Source organism: Scylla paramamosain, chromosome 9 (assembly GCF_035594125.1).
Source record: "Scylla paramamosain isolate STU-SP2022 chromosome 9, ASM3559412v1, whole genome shotgun sequence".
NCBI lineage: Eukaryota > Metazoa > Arthropoda > Malacostraca > Decapoda > Portunidae > Scylla > Scylla paramamosain.
Window position 1 is genome coordinate 24157501 of NC_087159.1, and position 15806 is coordinate 24173306.

The 15806-nt window shown below is 40.1% G+C and overlaps 1 protein-coding gene across 3 annotated transcripts in view; it reads left to right on the forward strand.

Moving 5' to 3' along the window:
* Window positions 1-11480, forward strand: part of LOC135103731 (titin homolog) — a 155193-nt gene extending 143713 nt beyond the window's left edge. For all 3 annotated transcript variants that reach the window (XM_064010393.1, XM_064010391.1, XM_064010392.1), the window contains exons 6-7: window positions 2511-2714; window positions 11235-11480. In XM_064010393.1, the coding sequence (XP_063866463.1) occupies window positions 2511-2714; window positions 11235-11373 (343 nt within the window). In that variant the 3' untranslated portion in view covers window positions 11374-11480. The remainder of the gene's footprint in view (window positions 1-2510; window positions 2715-11234) is intronic.
* The last annotated feature ends 4326 nt before the right edge of the window (window positions 11481-15806 follow it).

Sequence of the window (15806 nt, forward strand, 5' to 3'; positions counted from 1 at the left end):
TCTTAAAGAGCACTATGAAAGGAACTCTCCATACATGTGAAGCTTTCTCCATACATGGACGGATAAGATTAACAGCTGAGAGGGGTTAGAAAAAACTGCTGGAGACGAGTCAGAACGCCTCACTTCATAGAAGCAATTTCAGCTAAAGATGAGATGTGAAGTTTCCAGTTTAGAGTATAAGTAAAGGACAGACAGAGGCTGTTTAGTGTAGAAGAGGGGGACAGTTGAGTGTCATTGAAGAAGAGGGGATAGTTGTCTGGTAGGTTGTGTCGAGTTGATAGATGGAGGAATGGAGTTTTTGAGGCATTGAACAATACTAAGTTTGCTCTGCTCCAATAAGAAATTTTAGAGAGATCAGAAGTCAGGCGTTCTGTGGCTTTCCTGCGTGAACTGTTTACTTCCTGAAGGGTTGGACGCCTATGAAAAGACGTAGAAAATACAGGGTGGTACCATTAGCGTAGGAGTGGATAGGACAAAATGTTTGGTTTAGAAGATCATTGATGTATATTAGGAAGAGAGTGGGTGACAGGACAGAACCCTGAGGAACACTACTGTTACTAGATTTAGGAGAAGAACAGTGACCGTCTACCACAGCAGCAATAGAACGCTCAGAAAGAAAACGAGATGAAATTACAGGGAGAAGGATAGAAGCCGTAGGATGGTAGTTTGGAAATCGAAGTTTTGTGCCAGACTCTATCAAAAGCTCTTGATATGTTTAAGGCAACACCGAAAATTTGACCAGAATCTCTAAAAGAGGATAACCAAGACTTCGTAAGGAAAGCCAGAAGATGACCAATAGAGCAGCCTTGACGGTAACCAATCTGGAGATCAGATAAAAGTAGTCTAAAATGTTTAAAAATCTTCCTATTGAGGATAGATTCAAAAACTTTAGATAGGCAGGAAATTAGAGCAATAGGACGTTAGTTTGAGGGATCAAAACGGTCACCCTTTTTAGGAACAGGCTGAATGTAGGCAGGCTTCCAGCAAGAAGGAAAGGTATGTTGATAGACAGAGTTGAAAGAGTTTGATTAAGCAAGGTGCAAGCTCGGAGGCACAGTTTCGGAGAACAGTAAGAGGAACCCCATTAGGTTCCGAGGGTTAAGGCCAGTGAGGGCATGGAAAACATCACTGTAAAGGATTTTAATGGGTAGCATGAAGTAGTCAGAGGGTGGAGGAGAGGGAGGAGCATGCCCCAAATTATCCAAGATAGAGTTTTTAGCAAAGGTTTGAGGGAAGTGTTCAGCTTTAGAAATAGACGAGATGGCAGTTGAAATAATGTAGCGAAAGATAAAGAAGCAAAGTTATTAGAGATGTTTTTTGTCTAGGTGCCAGAAGTCACGAGGTGAATTCGGTCTTGAAAGATTTTGACACTTTCTATTAATGAAAGGAGTTTTTGGCTAGTTAGAGGACAGACTTGGCATGATTCCGGCCAGAAATATAAAGCCCATGAGATTCAGGTGAGGGCTCTAGTATCTTTTGTGGGCCACTTCTCTATCATATAAAGCACAAGAACAGGCTGTGTTAAATCAAGGTTTGGAAAGTTTAGGTCGAGAGAAAGTGAGAAATGTACGCCTCCATGTCAGACAGTCACTTCTATTGTGTACTCAGCACACAGGAAAATGAGCATAATACCTCCTCAGGTACCCCTCCAACTAGCAGAGGCAAAACGCCAGAGTCACCCATGCTTTGGAGGATCCTGAGGAGGAATTAGAGCGATAGGACAGGATACAGATATGAGATTGTGATCGGAGGACCCCATCGGAGAAGATAGGGTGACAGCATAAGCAGAAGGATTAGAGCTTAGGAAAAGGTCAAGAATGTTGGGCGTATCTCTATGACGGTCAGGAATACGAGTAGGATGTTGCACCAATTGATCGAGGTCATGGAGGATAGCAAAGTTGAAGGCTAGTTCACCAGGATGATCAGGTGATCAGTAGGAGAGGAAAGCCAAAGCTGGTGGTGAACACTGAAGTCTCCAAAAATAGAGGTCTCCGCAAAAGGGAAGAGAGTCGGAATGTGCTCCAATTTGGAAGTTAAGTAGTCAAAAAATTTCTTATAGTCAGAGGAGTTAGGTGAGAGGTATACAGCACAGATAAATTTAGTTTGAGAGTGACACTGTAGTCGTAGCCAGATGATGAAAAGCTCGGATTAGTATAAGGTCAAGAATGTTAAGCTTATCTCCAAGACGGTCAGGAATACTACTACTACTACTACTACTACTACTACTACCACTACTACTGTACTACCACCCCCTAAATAAATAAAAAAAACTTTGAAACCTACTGTTCCCTCTCCCCAACGATTACAATGACCAAGGTTGAACATAGCAGTCAGTTGAAGTGACAACACATACACATGCTTTGAATTTTACAGTTCTTTCCCAAAACTATGTAGCAGTGTAGTAGATTTAGCTTTTGATACAGACACAAATTTATACAAGAGACATTTATGACATAGAAGAGAAGGTTGCCTGAGCTTAGAGATCTTAACCATTTTTTTTAATTCGCCAGGCAGCAACAGAAGCCAACTGGGAAGAGGACTGCGGCAGAAATAGCGGAACGCCGCGCGCAGGCCGAGGAAGCTTTCCAGGTGTGGCTGTCAAGGAAGAGGGACCAGTTGCGCCTTGAGAAAAAGCTGCGCGGTGAGCGACGGCGCCTCGAGGACCAAAGTCGCTATGCTCGAACCAAAAACGAGTGTGAAGTAGCATATAAGGAGTAGGTATCAGAATCTCTCTCTCTCTCTCTCTCTCTCTCTCTCTCTCTCTCTCTCTCTCTGGAGCACAATTTTATACTGATGGCTTATACCACTGGTCGCTAGTTGTAGTATCATGACAAAAGGAGCTCCAGCCTCCTGCTGCGTCCTTCAGTAGTCCCTGGTGTCTCCCTCCTTACATGTTAGACAATAGTCTAACATGTAAGGAGGGAGACACCAGGGAGTGGGCTTAGTTATTGATGCCTTCCAGTCCACACCTATATGCTGAATCCAATATCCCAACTATATGGTCATTTACTCCAGTTTCCATACAACAAAATAATAGGGGACTTCTATGTAGGGACTCCTACCAGATATTTCCTGGGTCGCTGGGCCATTACCCTGAAAAGAGCCCCTATTTACTTCGACTTTCATTTGTTCTTGTGAGGAACTCAAATTATCAGTGCACACAGATGATGTAGTCAATAAGTTTTGTAGCAAAAATTTCAGGGATAACCATAGTTGTTATATTTTTCTGGAAGTCTAGGAAGATTACTCAACGTAATTTGTTGAAAACTATGACCTGGTCTTCAAGGAAAAACAACAATGGTTATTTTCACGTCTACTACATTTTTGCTTCAGTTTTGTGTGCTGATATTTTGACGAAGAGCTTCTTGCGCCGATAAAGAAAAGTCAAGGCCAGTGGCGTAAGACAGTGGTGCCGTTTAGTGACAGAGATCTTTAAATGTGCACCATTGTTCCATCCTTCACAACCCCTGATTTCCATTATTTCTTTTACAAAACAATTTATTTTACTTTCCTCTAACTCTTCCACTTCATCCTGTTAGCTTTCCACCTTGACTCTCACCTCATCCGTCAATCTGACTATCCTTCCTACGTCTCGTTCATCTCTTCCTTTATTAACTCTTTGTTGAGTATGGATCCTGCTACTCTTCTGTTATTCCCAGCTATGTACACCTATGGGTCTAAAATTGCAGACAGCATAGGGTTTGCAGTACTTTTTCCATAATTTGTTTTACAAGGTTCACTTACCATTTCTGTTAGTATCATAACCGCAGATACGTGCCGTTTCTTCAATTACATAACGGCTTCTAAAACTCTTATTCTCCATTTTTTGTTCAATACGCAAATTCTAAAAGTGCACTCAGACGTCGCCAACCTGTCTCGGCCTACAGGGAAAAAATACAACGGAAACTTCTCACATTTGCTGAGGAAGGACTCACCAAGCCACCTGCCAGGGAAACAGACAGAAACAACGCCAAAAACACGAGGCTATAATGCCCCGTGGAAGGACAAACCTTCCACAGGCTGTCCACCCACTGCGTAACAGGATATTATAGCTCTCCGGTCCGAGTTCGACTGGTCTCCAATCTCCCAAAAGAAATGCTCAACTCCCTTAAAACTGGCGAGCCTGAAGAGAAAGCAGATAGCAGGACACAAACAGCAACATAAACTTATTCTTTGGCCAACACGGAAGACAATAATACATATAAGACCATCTGGGGAGGGGACCACAAATGTCCCCAGGTCGAACTGGTCCGATCTGGACCTGCTCCGGTCCTAAGTGTCTTGACAACCCCCTCAACTTCTGCAACATTTGCGGTCTTAGATCTAAATTTCAATCTATAGAACACTACCTCTCCTCTACTAAACTTCATCTTCTTTTCCTCACTGAAACACAAGTGTCTGAGGTAACTGACAGTAGCCCCTTTTCTGTTCCCTCCTACTTTCTCTATCCTCATTTTCAATCCAAAGCTGAATGTTGCGTTTATGTGCGCAACAATTTAACCTGCTCTCGTGTCCATGCTCTTCAATCTTTCAAGTTTTCCACCATCTGGCTACGACTACAGAGTCGCTCTCAAACTAAATTGATCTGTGCTGTATATCTCTTACCTCATTCCTCTGACTATAAGAAATTCCTTGACTACTTAACTTCCAAAGTGAGCACATTCTGACTCTCTTCCATTTTGCAGAGATCTCCATTCTTGGAGACTTCAATGTTCACCACCAGCTTTGGCTTTCCTATCACTTCACTGACCATCTTGGCGAACTAGCTTTCAATATTGTTATCCACCACGAAACGACCTAGAGCAACTGTTGCAACACCCTATTCGCATTCCTGACCGTCTTGAAGACACTCCCAACATTCTTGATCTTTTCCTAACCTCCAATCTTTCTGCTTATGCTGTTATCTTCTCTTCTTTGTTGGGCTCCTCCGATCATAATCTCATATCTGTATCTTGTCCTATTGCTCCAATCTTTCCTCAGGATCCCCCTAAGCGGAGGTGCCTCTGGCGCTTTGCCTCTGCTAGTTAGGGACACCTGAGGAGGTATTTTGCTGATTTTCCTTCGTATGATTACTGCTTCCGTGACAGAGACCTGTCTCTGTGTGCCGAGGGGATAATTAAGGTCATAGTGTCTGGGATGGAGGCGTACATTCCTCACTCTTTTTGTCGACCTAAACCTTCCAAACCTTGGTTTAACGCAGCCTGTTCTCGTATTATACATGACAGAGAGGTGGCCCACAAAAGGTACTTGAGCCTTCCATCACCAGAATCTCATGCACTTTATATTTCTGCATGGATCCATGCCTAGTCTGTTCTCCAACTAGCTAAAACTCCCTCATTAACAGAAAGTGTCAAAATCTTTCAAGATCTAACTCCCCTCGTGACTTCTGTCGTCTAGCCAAAAACATCTCTAATTATTTTGCTTCTTCTTCTTTCCCTCCTCTAATTCAACCAGATGGCACCACTGCTATCACATTTATCTCTAGAAACGAACTCTTCGCTCAAACCTTTGCTAAAAACTCTAATTTGGACAATTCTGGGCTTGTTCCTCCTTTTCCTCCACCCTCTGACTACTTCATGCTACCTATTAAAATTCTTCGCTTGTTCGATGTTTTCCATGCCCTCACTGGCCTAAACCCTCGGAAGGCTTATGGACCTGATAGGGGTCCCTCCAGTTGTTCTTCGAAACTTCCCCTCCTTGCTTGCACCTTGCCTAATCAAACTCTTCCAACTCTGTCTGTCAATATCTACCTTTCCTTCTTGCTAGCCTACATTCAGCCTGTTCCTAAAAAGAGTGGCCGTTCTAATCCATCAAACTACCGTCCTATTGCTTTAATTTCCTGCCTATCTAAAGCTATTGAATCTGTCTTCAACAGTAAGATTCTTAAATACCGATCACTTCACAACCTTCTATCTGATCGCCAGTATGGTTTCCGTCAAGGCCGCTCTACTGGTGATCTTCTGGCTTTCCTTACTGAGTCTTGGAGGCAGTAGACACCTGCCAAAACGATAATTACCCCCAGTGAGGTCTAATGCACTGTTCAGGGGGTGCCGTGAACTTATCATTAAACCCAGCTGTGACCTCACTGAACGTTTCCCTTTGTGCCTCACATCACAAGGGGGTAGTCACAGCCTGCCCTCTAAAGACAACTCTCTTCCTCCACACAAAATTACAAGCACCTAATAACACACACACCCTTCACTCAAAAAAATTTAAAATCATCATGGCGACTCCTACACCAGCCTCGGAGTCCCCATCTGGGGAGGGGACCATAAATGTCCCCAGGTCTGACTGGCTTTGTGTCGACGACCCTAAGTGTCTTCACACCCCCCTCAACTTTTCTTCATTAACTTCTGCAAGATTCGAGGTCTAAGATCTAATTTTCAATCTGAAGAACACCACCTCTCCTCATCTAAACCTCATCTTTTCCTCACTAAAACTCAGGTGTCTGAGGCAACTGACAATAGCCCCTTTTCTGTTCCCTCCTACTTTATCCTCATTTTCGATCCAAAGCTGGGTGCTGCGTTTATGTGCACAATGACTTAACTTGCTCTCGTGCCCACGCTCTTGAATCTTCCGAGTTTTCCATCATCTGGCTACGACTACAGAGTCACTCTCAAACTAACTCCTCTAACCATAAGAAATTCTTTGACTACTTAACTTCCAAAGTGGAGCACATTCTGACCCTCTTCCCTTTTGTAGAGATCTCCATTCTTGGAGACTTCAATGTTCACCACCAGCTTTGGCTTTCCTCTCCCTTCACTGACCATCCTGGTGAACTAGCCTACAACTTTGCTATCCTCCATGACCTAGAGCAATTGGTGCAACACCCTACTCGTATTCCTGACCGTCTTGGAGATACGCCCAACATTCTTGACCTTTTCCTGACCTCTAATCCTTCTGCTTATGCTGTCACCCTTTCTTCTCTGTTGGGCTTCTCCGATCACAATCTCATATCTTTATCTTGTCCTATCACTCCAATCCCTCCTCAGGATCCCCCTAAGCGAAGGTGCCTCTGGCGTTTTGCCTCTGCTAGTTGGGGGGACCTGAGGAGGTATTTTGCTGATTTTCCTTGGAATGAATACTGCTTCCGTGTCAGAGACCCGTCTTTGTGTGCTGAGCGCATAACAGAGGTGATAGTGTCTGGCATGGAGGCATACATTCCTCACTCTTTTTCTCGTCCTAAACCTTCTAAACCTTGGTTTAACACAGCTTGTTCTTGTGCTATACATGATAGAGTGGTGGCCCACAAAAGGTACTTAAGCCTTCCATCACCAGAATCTCATGCACTTTATATTTCTGCCCGGAACCATGCCAAGTCTGTTCTCCAACTAGCCAAAAACTCCTTCATTAACAGAAAATGTCAAAACCTTTCAAGATCTAACTCCCCTCGTGATTTCTGGCATCTAGCCAAAAATATCTCCAATAACTTTGCTTCTTCTTCTTTCCCTCCTCTACTTCAACCAGATGGCACCACTGCTATCACATCTATTTCTAAAGCTGAACTCTTTGCTCAAACCTTTGCTAAAAACTCTACCTTGGACGATTCTGGGCTTGTTCCTCCCTCTCCTCCACCCTCTGACTACTTCATGCCATGTATTAAAATTATTCGCGATGATGTTTTCCATGCCCTCGCTGGCCTAAACCCTCGGAAGGCTTATGGACCTGATGGGGTCCCTCCTATTGTTCTCCGAAACTGTGCCTCCGTGCTTGCACCTTGCCTAGTCAAACTCTTTCAGCTCTGTCTGTCAACATCTACCTTTCCTTCTTGCTGGAAGTTTGCCTACATTCAACCTGTTCCTAAAAAGGGTGACCGCTCTAATCCCTCAAACTACCGTCCTATTATTTTAATTTCCTGCTTATCTAAAGTTTTTTAATCTATCCTCAACAGGAAGATTCTTAAACATCTATCACTTCACAACCTTCTATCTGATCGCCAGTATGGGTTCCGTCAAGGCCGCTCTACTGGTGATCTTCTGGCTTTCCTTACTGAGTCTTGGTCATCCTCTTTTAGAGATTTTGGTGAAACTTTTGCTGTTGCCTTGGACATATCAAAAGCCTTTGGTAGAGTCTGGCACAAAGCTTTGATTTCCAAACTACCCTCCTACGGTCTCTATCCTTCTCTCTGTAACTTCATCTTAAGTTTCCTTTCTGAGCGTTCTATTGCTGCTGTGGTAGACGGTCACTGTTCTTCTCCTAAATCTATTAACAGTGGTGTTCCTCAGGGTTCTGTCCTGTCACCCACTCTCTTCTTATTATTCATTAATAATCTTCTAAACCAAACTTCTTGTCCTATCCACTCCTACGCTGATGATACCACCCTGCACTTTTCCACATCTTTTCATAGATGCCCAACCCTTCAGGAGGTAAACATATCACGCAGGGAAGCCACAGAACGCCTGACATCTGATCTTTCTAAAATTTCTGATTGGAGGAGAGCAAACTTGGTATTGTTCAATGCCTCAAAAACTCAATTCCTCCATCTATCAACTCGACACAACCTTCCAGACAACTATCCCCTCTTCTTCAGTGACACTCAACTGTCCCCCTCATCTACACTGAACATCCTCGGTCTGTCCTTTACTTATAATCTGAACTGGAAACCTCACATCTCATCTCTAGCTAAAACAGCTTCTATGAAGTTAGGTGTTCTGAGACGTCTCCGCCAGTTTTTCTCACCCCCCCAGCTGCTAACTCTGTACAAGGGCCTTATCCGTCCATGTATGGAGTATGCTTCACATGTCTGGGGGGTTCCACTCATACTGCTCTTCTAGACAGGGTGGAATCAAAAGCTTTTCGTCTCATCAACTCCTCTCCTTTAACTGACTGTCTTCAGCCTCTCTCTCTCCGCCGCAATGTTGCATATCTAGCTGTCTTCTACCGCTATTTTCATACTAACTGCTCTTCTGATCTTGCTAATTGCATGCCTCCCCTCCTTCCATGGCCTCGCTGCACAAGACTTTCTTCTTTCTCTCATCCCTATTCTGTCCACCTCTCTAACGCAAGAGTTAACCAGTATTCTCAATCATTCATCCCTTTCTCTGGTAAACTCTGGAACTCCCTGCCTGCTTCTGTATTTCCACCTTCCTACGACTTGAATTCCTTCAAGAGGGAGGTTTCAAGACACTTATCCACCAATTTTTGACCACTGCTTTGACCCTTTTATGGGACTGGCATTTCAGTGGGCATTTTTTTATTAGATTTTTGTTGCCCTTGGCCAGTATCCTTCCTACATAAAAAAAAAAAAAAAAAAAAAATATATATATATATATATATATATATATATATATATATATATATATATATATATATATATATATATATATATATATATATATATATATATATATATATATATATATATATTACATACATATTCTTACAGCTACGTACGCTTCTATATTTCCACTTCCTATGACTTGAATTCCTTCAAGAGGAAAGTTTTAGGAGACTTATCCTTCAGTTTTTGACTCCCTCTTCGGATCCTATTCGGGGACCGGCATCTTAGTGGGCTTTTTACTTTTTTATTAGATTTTCTCTTGCCCTTGCCGGTGTCCCTTCTTCATATATATATATATATATATATATATATATATATATATATATATATATATATATATATATATATATATATATAAGCATCTAACAAACAACGCATTCAGACATGGGAGACGGGTCCCTTGCCAGTTCCTGGGAAGCCCAGAGCACAAAACAGTAGGATCAATTACAAATTATGCCCTTTAGAGATGCCGACAGCCCCGCGGGCTGGATCATGTGACTGGGAGGAAAGGGAGATGGGGAGGAACATTGAGCCGGTGTAGGTTTACTCCAGATCTATCCAACACTCAGAGTCTGTGCACGCGGGAACAGCATGCCAGATGCCAGATTCGATGCCTCATTTGCGCTCTGCCGTCGCAGAGTGAACATCTTGCTCTTCTGATGATGAATTCGGTATATAATATATTCGGCTCATGGTTTCTTGGGACGGTTTGAATACTCAGTTACATTATTACACCATTATTCTTACTTTTTTTTTTTGTGATCTTCGTTACCTGAATAGGTCTTTTAGTTTTAAATGGATCACACTAGATAAGGGACGAGTATAAAACACGAAAATGATGTATATGAGAATTCAAACCATCCCAGGAAACCATGAGCCGAATATATCATTTACCAAACTCACCATCAGAGCAGCGAGCAGATGCTAACTCCAGGACAGCAGAACGCAAATGAGGCATCGAATCGTACATCTGGCATGCTGTTCACGCATGCGCAGACCCTAGGTGCTGCATAGACCTCGAGTGTACACCGGGGCTAGGTGACACGGCCCTACACTCACTCGCTCTGTTTCTATTTCTCTCCCTTTATTCTGATTATTACTAGCAGAGCGATCCGCGTAACTATATATATATATATATATATATATATATATATATATATATATATATATATATATATATATATATATATATATATATAGTTACGCGGATCGCTCTGCTAGTAATAATCAGAATAAAGGGAGAGAAATATTTATATATATATATATATATATATATATATATATATATATATATATATATATATATATATATATATATATATATATATATATATATATATATATATATATATATATATATATATATATATATATATATATATATATATATATATATATATATATATATATATATATATATATATATATATATATATATATATATATATATATATATATATATATATATATATATATATATATATACTTTTCTAGTATCGCATTAACTTCTGCCTTAGATCTAATTCTATATGTGTGGAAAATCACCTCTCCTCTACTAAATCTCATCTTTTCCTAATCTGAAACATAGTTTTAAGGCTACTTAAACCAACCACTTCACAGTTCCCTCTTTTTTTCTCTCTTCTCATTTACAGTCCAAAACTGGATGTTGTATCTACATGTGCAACGACTTGACTTGATTTTCGTGCCCACATTCTTTAGTATTATGAATTTTCTTCCATGTGGCTGTCCTCTCCTCTCCTCTCCTCTCTTTTTTGATTATTCAACCTGCAAAGTGGATCACACCCTCACTCACTTCTCTTTCGCAGAGGCTTCCATTCTTGGCGACTTCAGTGTTTACCAACAGACACCAGTGAAAGGCAGATTATATTAAATATTACTATACGATTTCAATATATCAGGGTGCTTTACATTACATGTAGTTTCTTTATCGCAGGTGGTGTCGTCGCAAGCGTGAAGAGGTGCGGACCACAACTCGTTCAGGCGGTGCCGTGCCCCGCTCACAGTCTCTAGAGCGGCCCTGGATGCAGGAAAAGACCCGGAAACTGTACTCAGCTTACCTCAACAACCGCTAGATCCCTGTTGGCTGCCAACAGAAACTGACTTCTCAGCAACCGTAAAAAAAAAAAGAGAGAGAGAGAGAGAGAGAGAGAGAGAGAGAGAGAGAGAGAGAGAGAGAGAGAGAAAACGTTTTTTCGTTTTTTTTTTTCTCTTTTTTTAAGTGTTTCAAAGGAGTATGTACCTACGTATGACCTTATTGTAAACAACAGAAAAGTTGTTAAGCTGCTCTCATACATTCGCGATTACGGTCACGATCATTCCCGATCTGTTGCAGGCGGCAGAAAAATGGCTTAATAGGCGCTATGACATTAACTGGCAGTCAATGTCGAGGATCGTGGACGTCCCCGACCACCGCCAGTCAACTTGCTGCCGGTCTACCGCCGATTATAAACATCACCCACAATGACAATCCATGGTAAACCACCGGTTTACTGATGGTTAGACACAGGAAAAAATTCAAACACTGGTACCTGATGGTCCCATGGGGTAGCATTCTGAGACCCACACTTGGCTTCTAACTTTCTTTCCCATATATATATATATATATATATATATATATATATATATATATATATATATATATATATATATATATATATATATATATATATATATATATATATATATATATATATATATATACATACATTCAGCACTTCAGCACATCTGAACATCGTAACTACGAAGCATAATGAAAACACCATTTTTTTTTACAGAGGAGAAAGTTGATTTAGTGGAGTGGTAATTGTATCTCTATAAATATGTGACAAACAAAAAAGAATGGTAGACATCAAAATAAGCAAGAAACCTGATCCACAAAAATCCCCAAGGCATTTTCATCAACTCGTCGTACTGTTGACAGATGGAAGTTGAATACCTTCTCATCGACTGTTATATATAGTTCATGAAAGGGAATGCATCATCAGTGACAAAAGAAATGAGTGATAGGTGTTGTTCTATGTGGAAGGGGATCTAGAAGTGGGAGCTGGGTTTCAAGATGCTCGAAAGGAACATACCAGGAATACTTCTCCATCAGAAGCAAAACCTGATTAGGCAAGGGAAGTATAAATAAATTTATAGTCCGTGTCCACCACAGCTATGAGGACAATGGAGTGCAAGCTTTTGTAATTTGATATAATTAAGTCACCTGATGGCAGAGTGTTTGCCATCTATGGTACCCAACCCAGTCAATGATGCAGCACTTCTTGAAACTCTTCAGTGATTGTTTCATAATTCTCAGGAATTATATTGCAGATGGTGTTCTTTGCAGCTTGGAATACGTAGTGAAGGCTGAAGTACCTGTCACCTACAGTGAGGAACCTCAGTGAGGCAAGCCAAATAGCAAGTGAGACAGATTCACGCCAAAATATGCCTTTCTTGGTGATATATGGTGCCACTCATTTAGTATTTCTTGGAACATGTCTCTGTCCATGTGCATAAGGTTCTTGAAGCCTACTGGGTCCTCAGCCGCCATTTCCTTCATCATGGTGTCATGCATACTAAGTTGACTTCTCAGCATCCACCTACTTTGATCTCCACCTTTTTTATCTTTATTTATTTTTTTTTTCTATTATTATTTTTTTTTTTTGCAAAAAAGTACAAAACCAGTAACACAAGTTGCTCTCTCTCTAAGCCCACGTTTCTATCTCATGTTTAACACTAAGAGAGGCCATTGTGATGTCAAGCACATAAATAGTCAAAAATAGATGGATTGGAGTTTATATGCTGCATAAAGTATCACGGCAGATCACCACTCTGCCGCCGGTCTACCGCCTGTCAATAGCCGGCCTACATGCGGTAAACAGGGGTCTACCACTGGCTGACCCCAGGCAGTCGTACATCAACTGCTGGTGGTAGAAATAAAAAATCGTACATGATCGTCAGTTAAGCACCGGCTTACTGCCAGTAAACCTCGTGTAAAGCAGTGGTTTACTGCATGTATGCACCAGGTTTGAAAATCATTGCCAATCTACACCAATCTAATCGGCGATATGGCCATACTCGCTAATCGGGAGTGATTGGGAATGATCGCAACCGTAGCTGTAAATGTGTGAGCGGGTTCTTTCACAAGAAAGTACACAAGTAAAGGCATGCTCTTCCTCCTCTTTTTCTGTTGTTTAGTGGTAAGTTCGTCTTCTTCACAGCGAAATGCTACGTATTGTGCGTACATTTCTCAGATAATAGCCCTTTTGTAACTGCGTGAATGTAGTATTCCAACTAGCGTGTGTGTGTGTGTGTGTGTGTGTGTGTGTGTAAACGAAGTGTGGTCCAGGAAACGAATGGAACATTGAAGCCCTCCTGTAAGCTAATATTCTTGTCATCATCAAAGGTCTCAAACACACACACACACACACACACACACACACACACACACACACACACACACATATTTTTCTGGTTATGCATCCCCTTAATTAGATGTGTTGAGAGAGAGAGAGAGAGAGAGAGAGAGAGAGAGAGAGAGAGAGAGAGAGAGAGAGAGAGAGAGAGAGAGAGAGAGAGAGAGAGATCCACATAGATCTAGGTGGTCTGTTGCGTACATATCACCAATTAGATAGTTTATACTGATGTATTGCACTAACCAGCTATATTTAGATGGCTGTTCTTTCCCCCTAACTCAAATACATAAGAAAAAGAGCCGATTATAAATAGGCACTCTTAAAGCTAATATTTGATGACATTTTTATAGCACCAAAAAGTTTTAATTTTACGAACCTCTTGTACGCAAATTGATTTCGTCACTTTAGTTGGTTTTATTCATACATTTATTTGTTTATTTATTTGTTTATTTAGCTGTTTTATTTATTTATTCATTCATTCATTCATTCACATTTATTTAATTTTGTAAAAAAAAGACAAGTTTCGTAATAAAAGTCTGACTGTGTTCTGTTGTTTATTCGTTGCTGACGCTGAGTTATTATCAAATGTTGTTATTATTTAGGATTTTTTTTTTTCAACTTTTTCAACTTGCGGTCTGTTTTGTGGAATTCCGTTCAATTACATCAATATATTGTTCATGTCACTTCAAATACTACTGCGTTTTTTTAATCCTTAGTGACTTTTTTCTCACAATTCAACTTGTGGTGTTGGACTTTTAATTTTTCCTTGATCACGATTCTGAGCTAAACAGTTATTTGACATGTACAAATGCTATTATTATTGTTATTCTTCTTCTTCTTCTTATTATTATTATTATTATTATTATTATTATTATTATTATTATTATTATTATTATTATTATTATTATTATTATTATTATTATTATTACTATTATTATTATAATTATCATTATTATTATTGTTATTGTTGTTGTTGTTGTTGTTGTTATCATTATTATTATTTTTTTACTATTATCAATATTAATATTATTATGATCATCACCATTATTGTTATTATTACATTATTATTATTATTATTATTACTATTATCATTATTATTATTATTATTATTATTATTATTATTATTATTATTATTATTATTATTATTATTATTATTATTATTATCTATACTCTCATTACTATTATTATTATACGGATTTTGAGATGATTTATTGAGTATCAATCTTCATAAAACAAGCGTCCAGCTTCGAGGCAGTTTTCCAAAATGAGTCAGACTGTTGGCAGGCAGCTGCCTTACTAGATTTCTGGAGTAGGTCAACCAATTTAAGAAGCTGTTTCCAAATTATCCTGAAGTCACAGCCTGCTCCTTGCTCAAGAAATAACGAGGAACTTGTCAAAAAAAAAATCTAATGAAAGAATAATAAACCTTAAAACATACAAATTTTAGAAGTCTAAACTGTAAAAACATTCCAGTCAAGCACTCAAGAGATGGAAGAGAAAAGGATCTGTTCTGTCGGACAAAGCTTGAGAGGTCTGGTTCACCATGATGGTTCTGAACTCATGATTATTAATGATTTATTGTCTTATGCCAAAGTGCAGGGGTGCATCTCTCACTATATTCTTTATAGTGAAGAATATTGCACCCCTCAACTTTGTGTTGGTGTAATGAAGTGATAGTTTATTGCTTAAAGAGTGTACATGTTTGTGCTTGTGTGTGTATTTGTTTGTTTGTTTGCGAGAGAGCGAGCGAGCGCGCGCGCGCATGTGCGTGTGTGTGTGTGTGTGTGTGTGTGTGTGTGTGTGTGTGTGTGTGTGTGTGTGTGTGTGTGTGTGCAACTGACATCAACCTCCTGTGTGTTGGAGGAAGGTAACATGTAATTGCAGGCCACAGTTGTGACATTAGCAGAATATGCGCTGATAAAGGTCTTAGCATATTATATAGTTTTATTTTAGTGGTTAAGTGAAACCCATTTGAGTTAAAATCTTCAAAGCCTGTAAGTATTAGGTGTTATCAAACTGCATCAGCCACAATTCTCTCCATCCACATTGTATGCTGGGATCACTATGTAATATCTCAGTACCATGCCCTATTCTAATCAGTATGTATC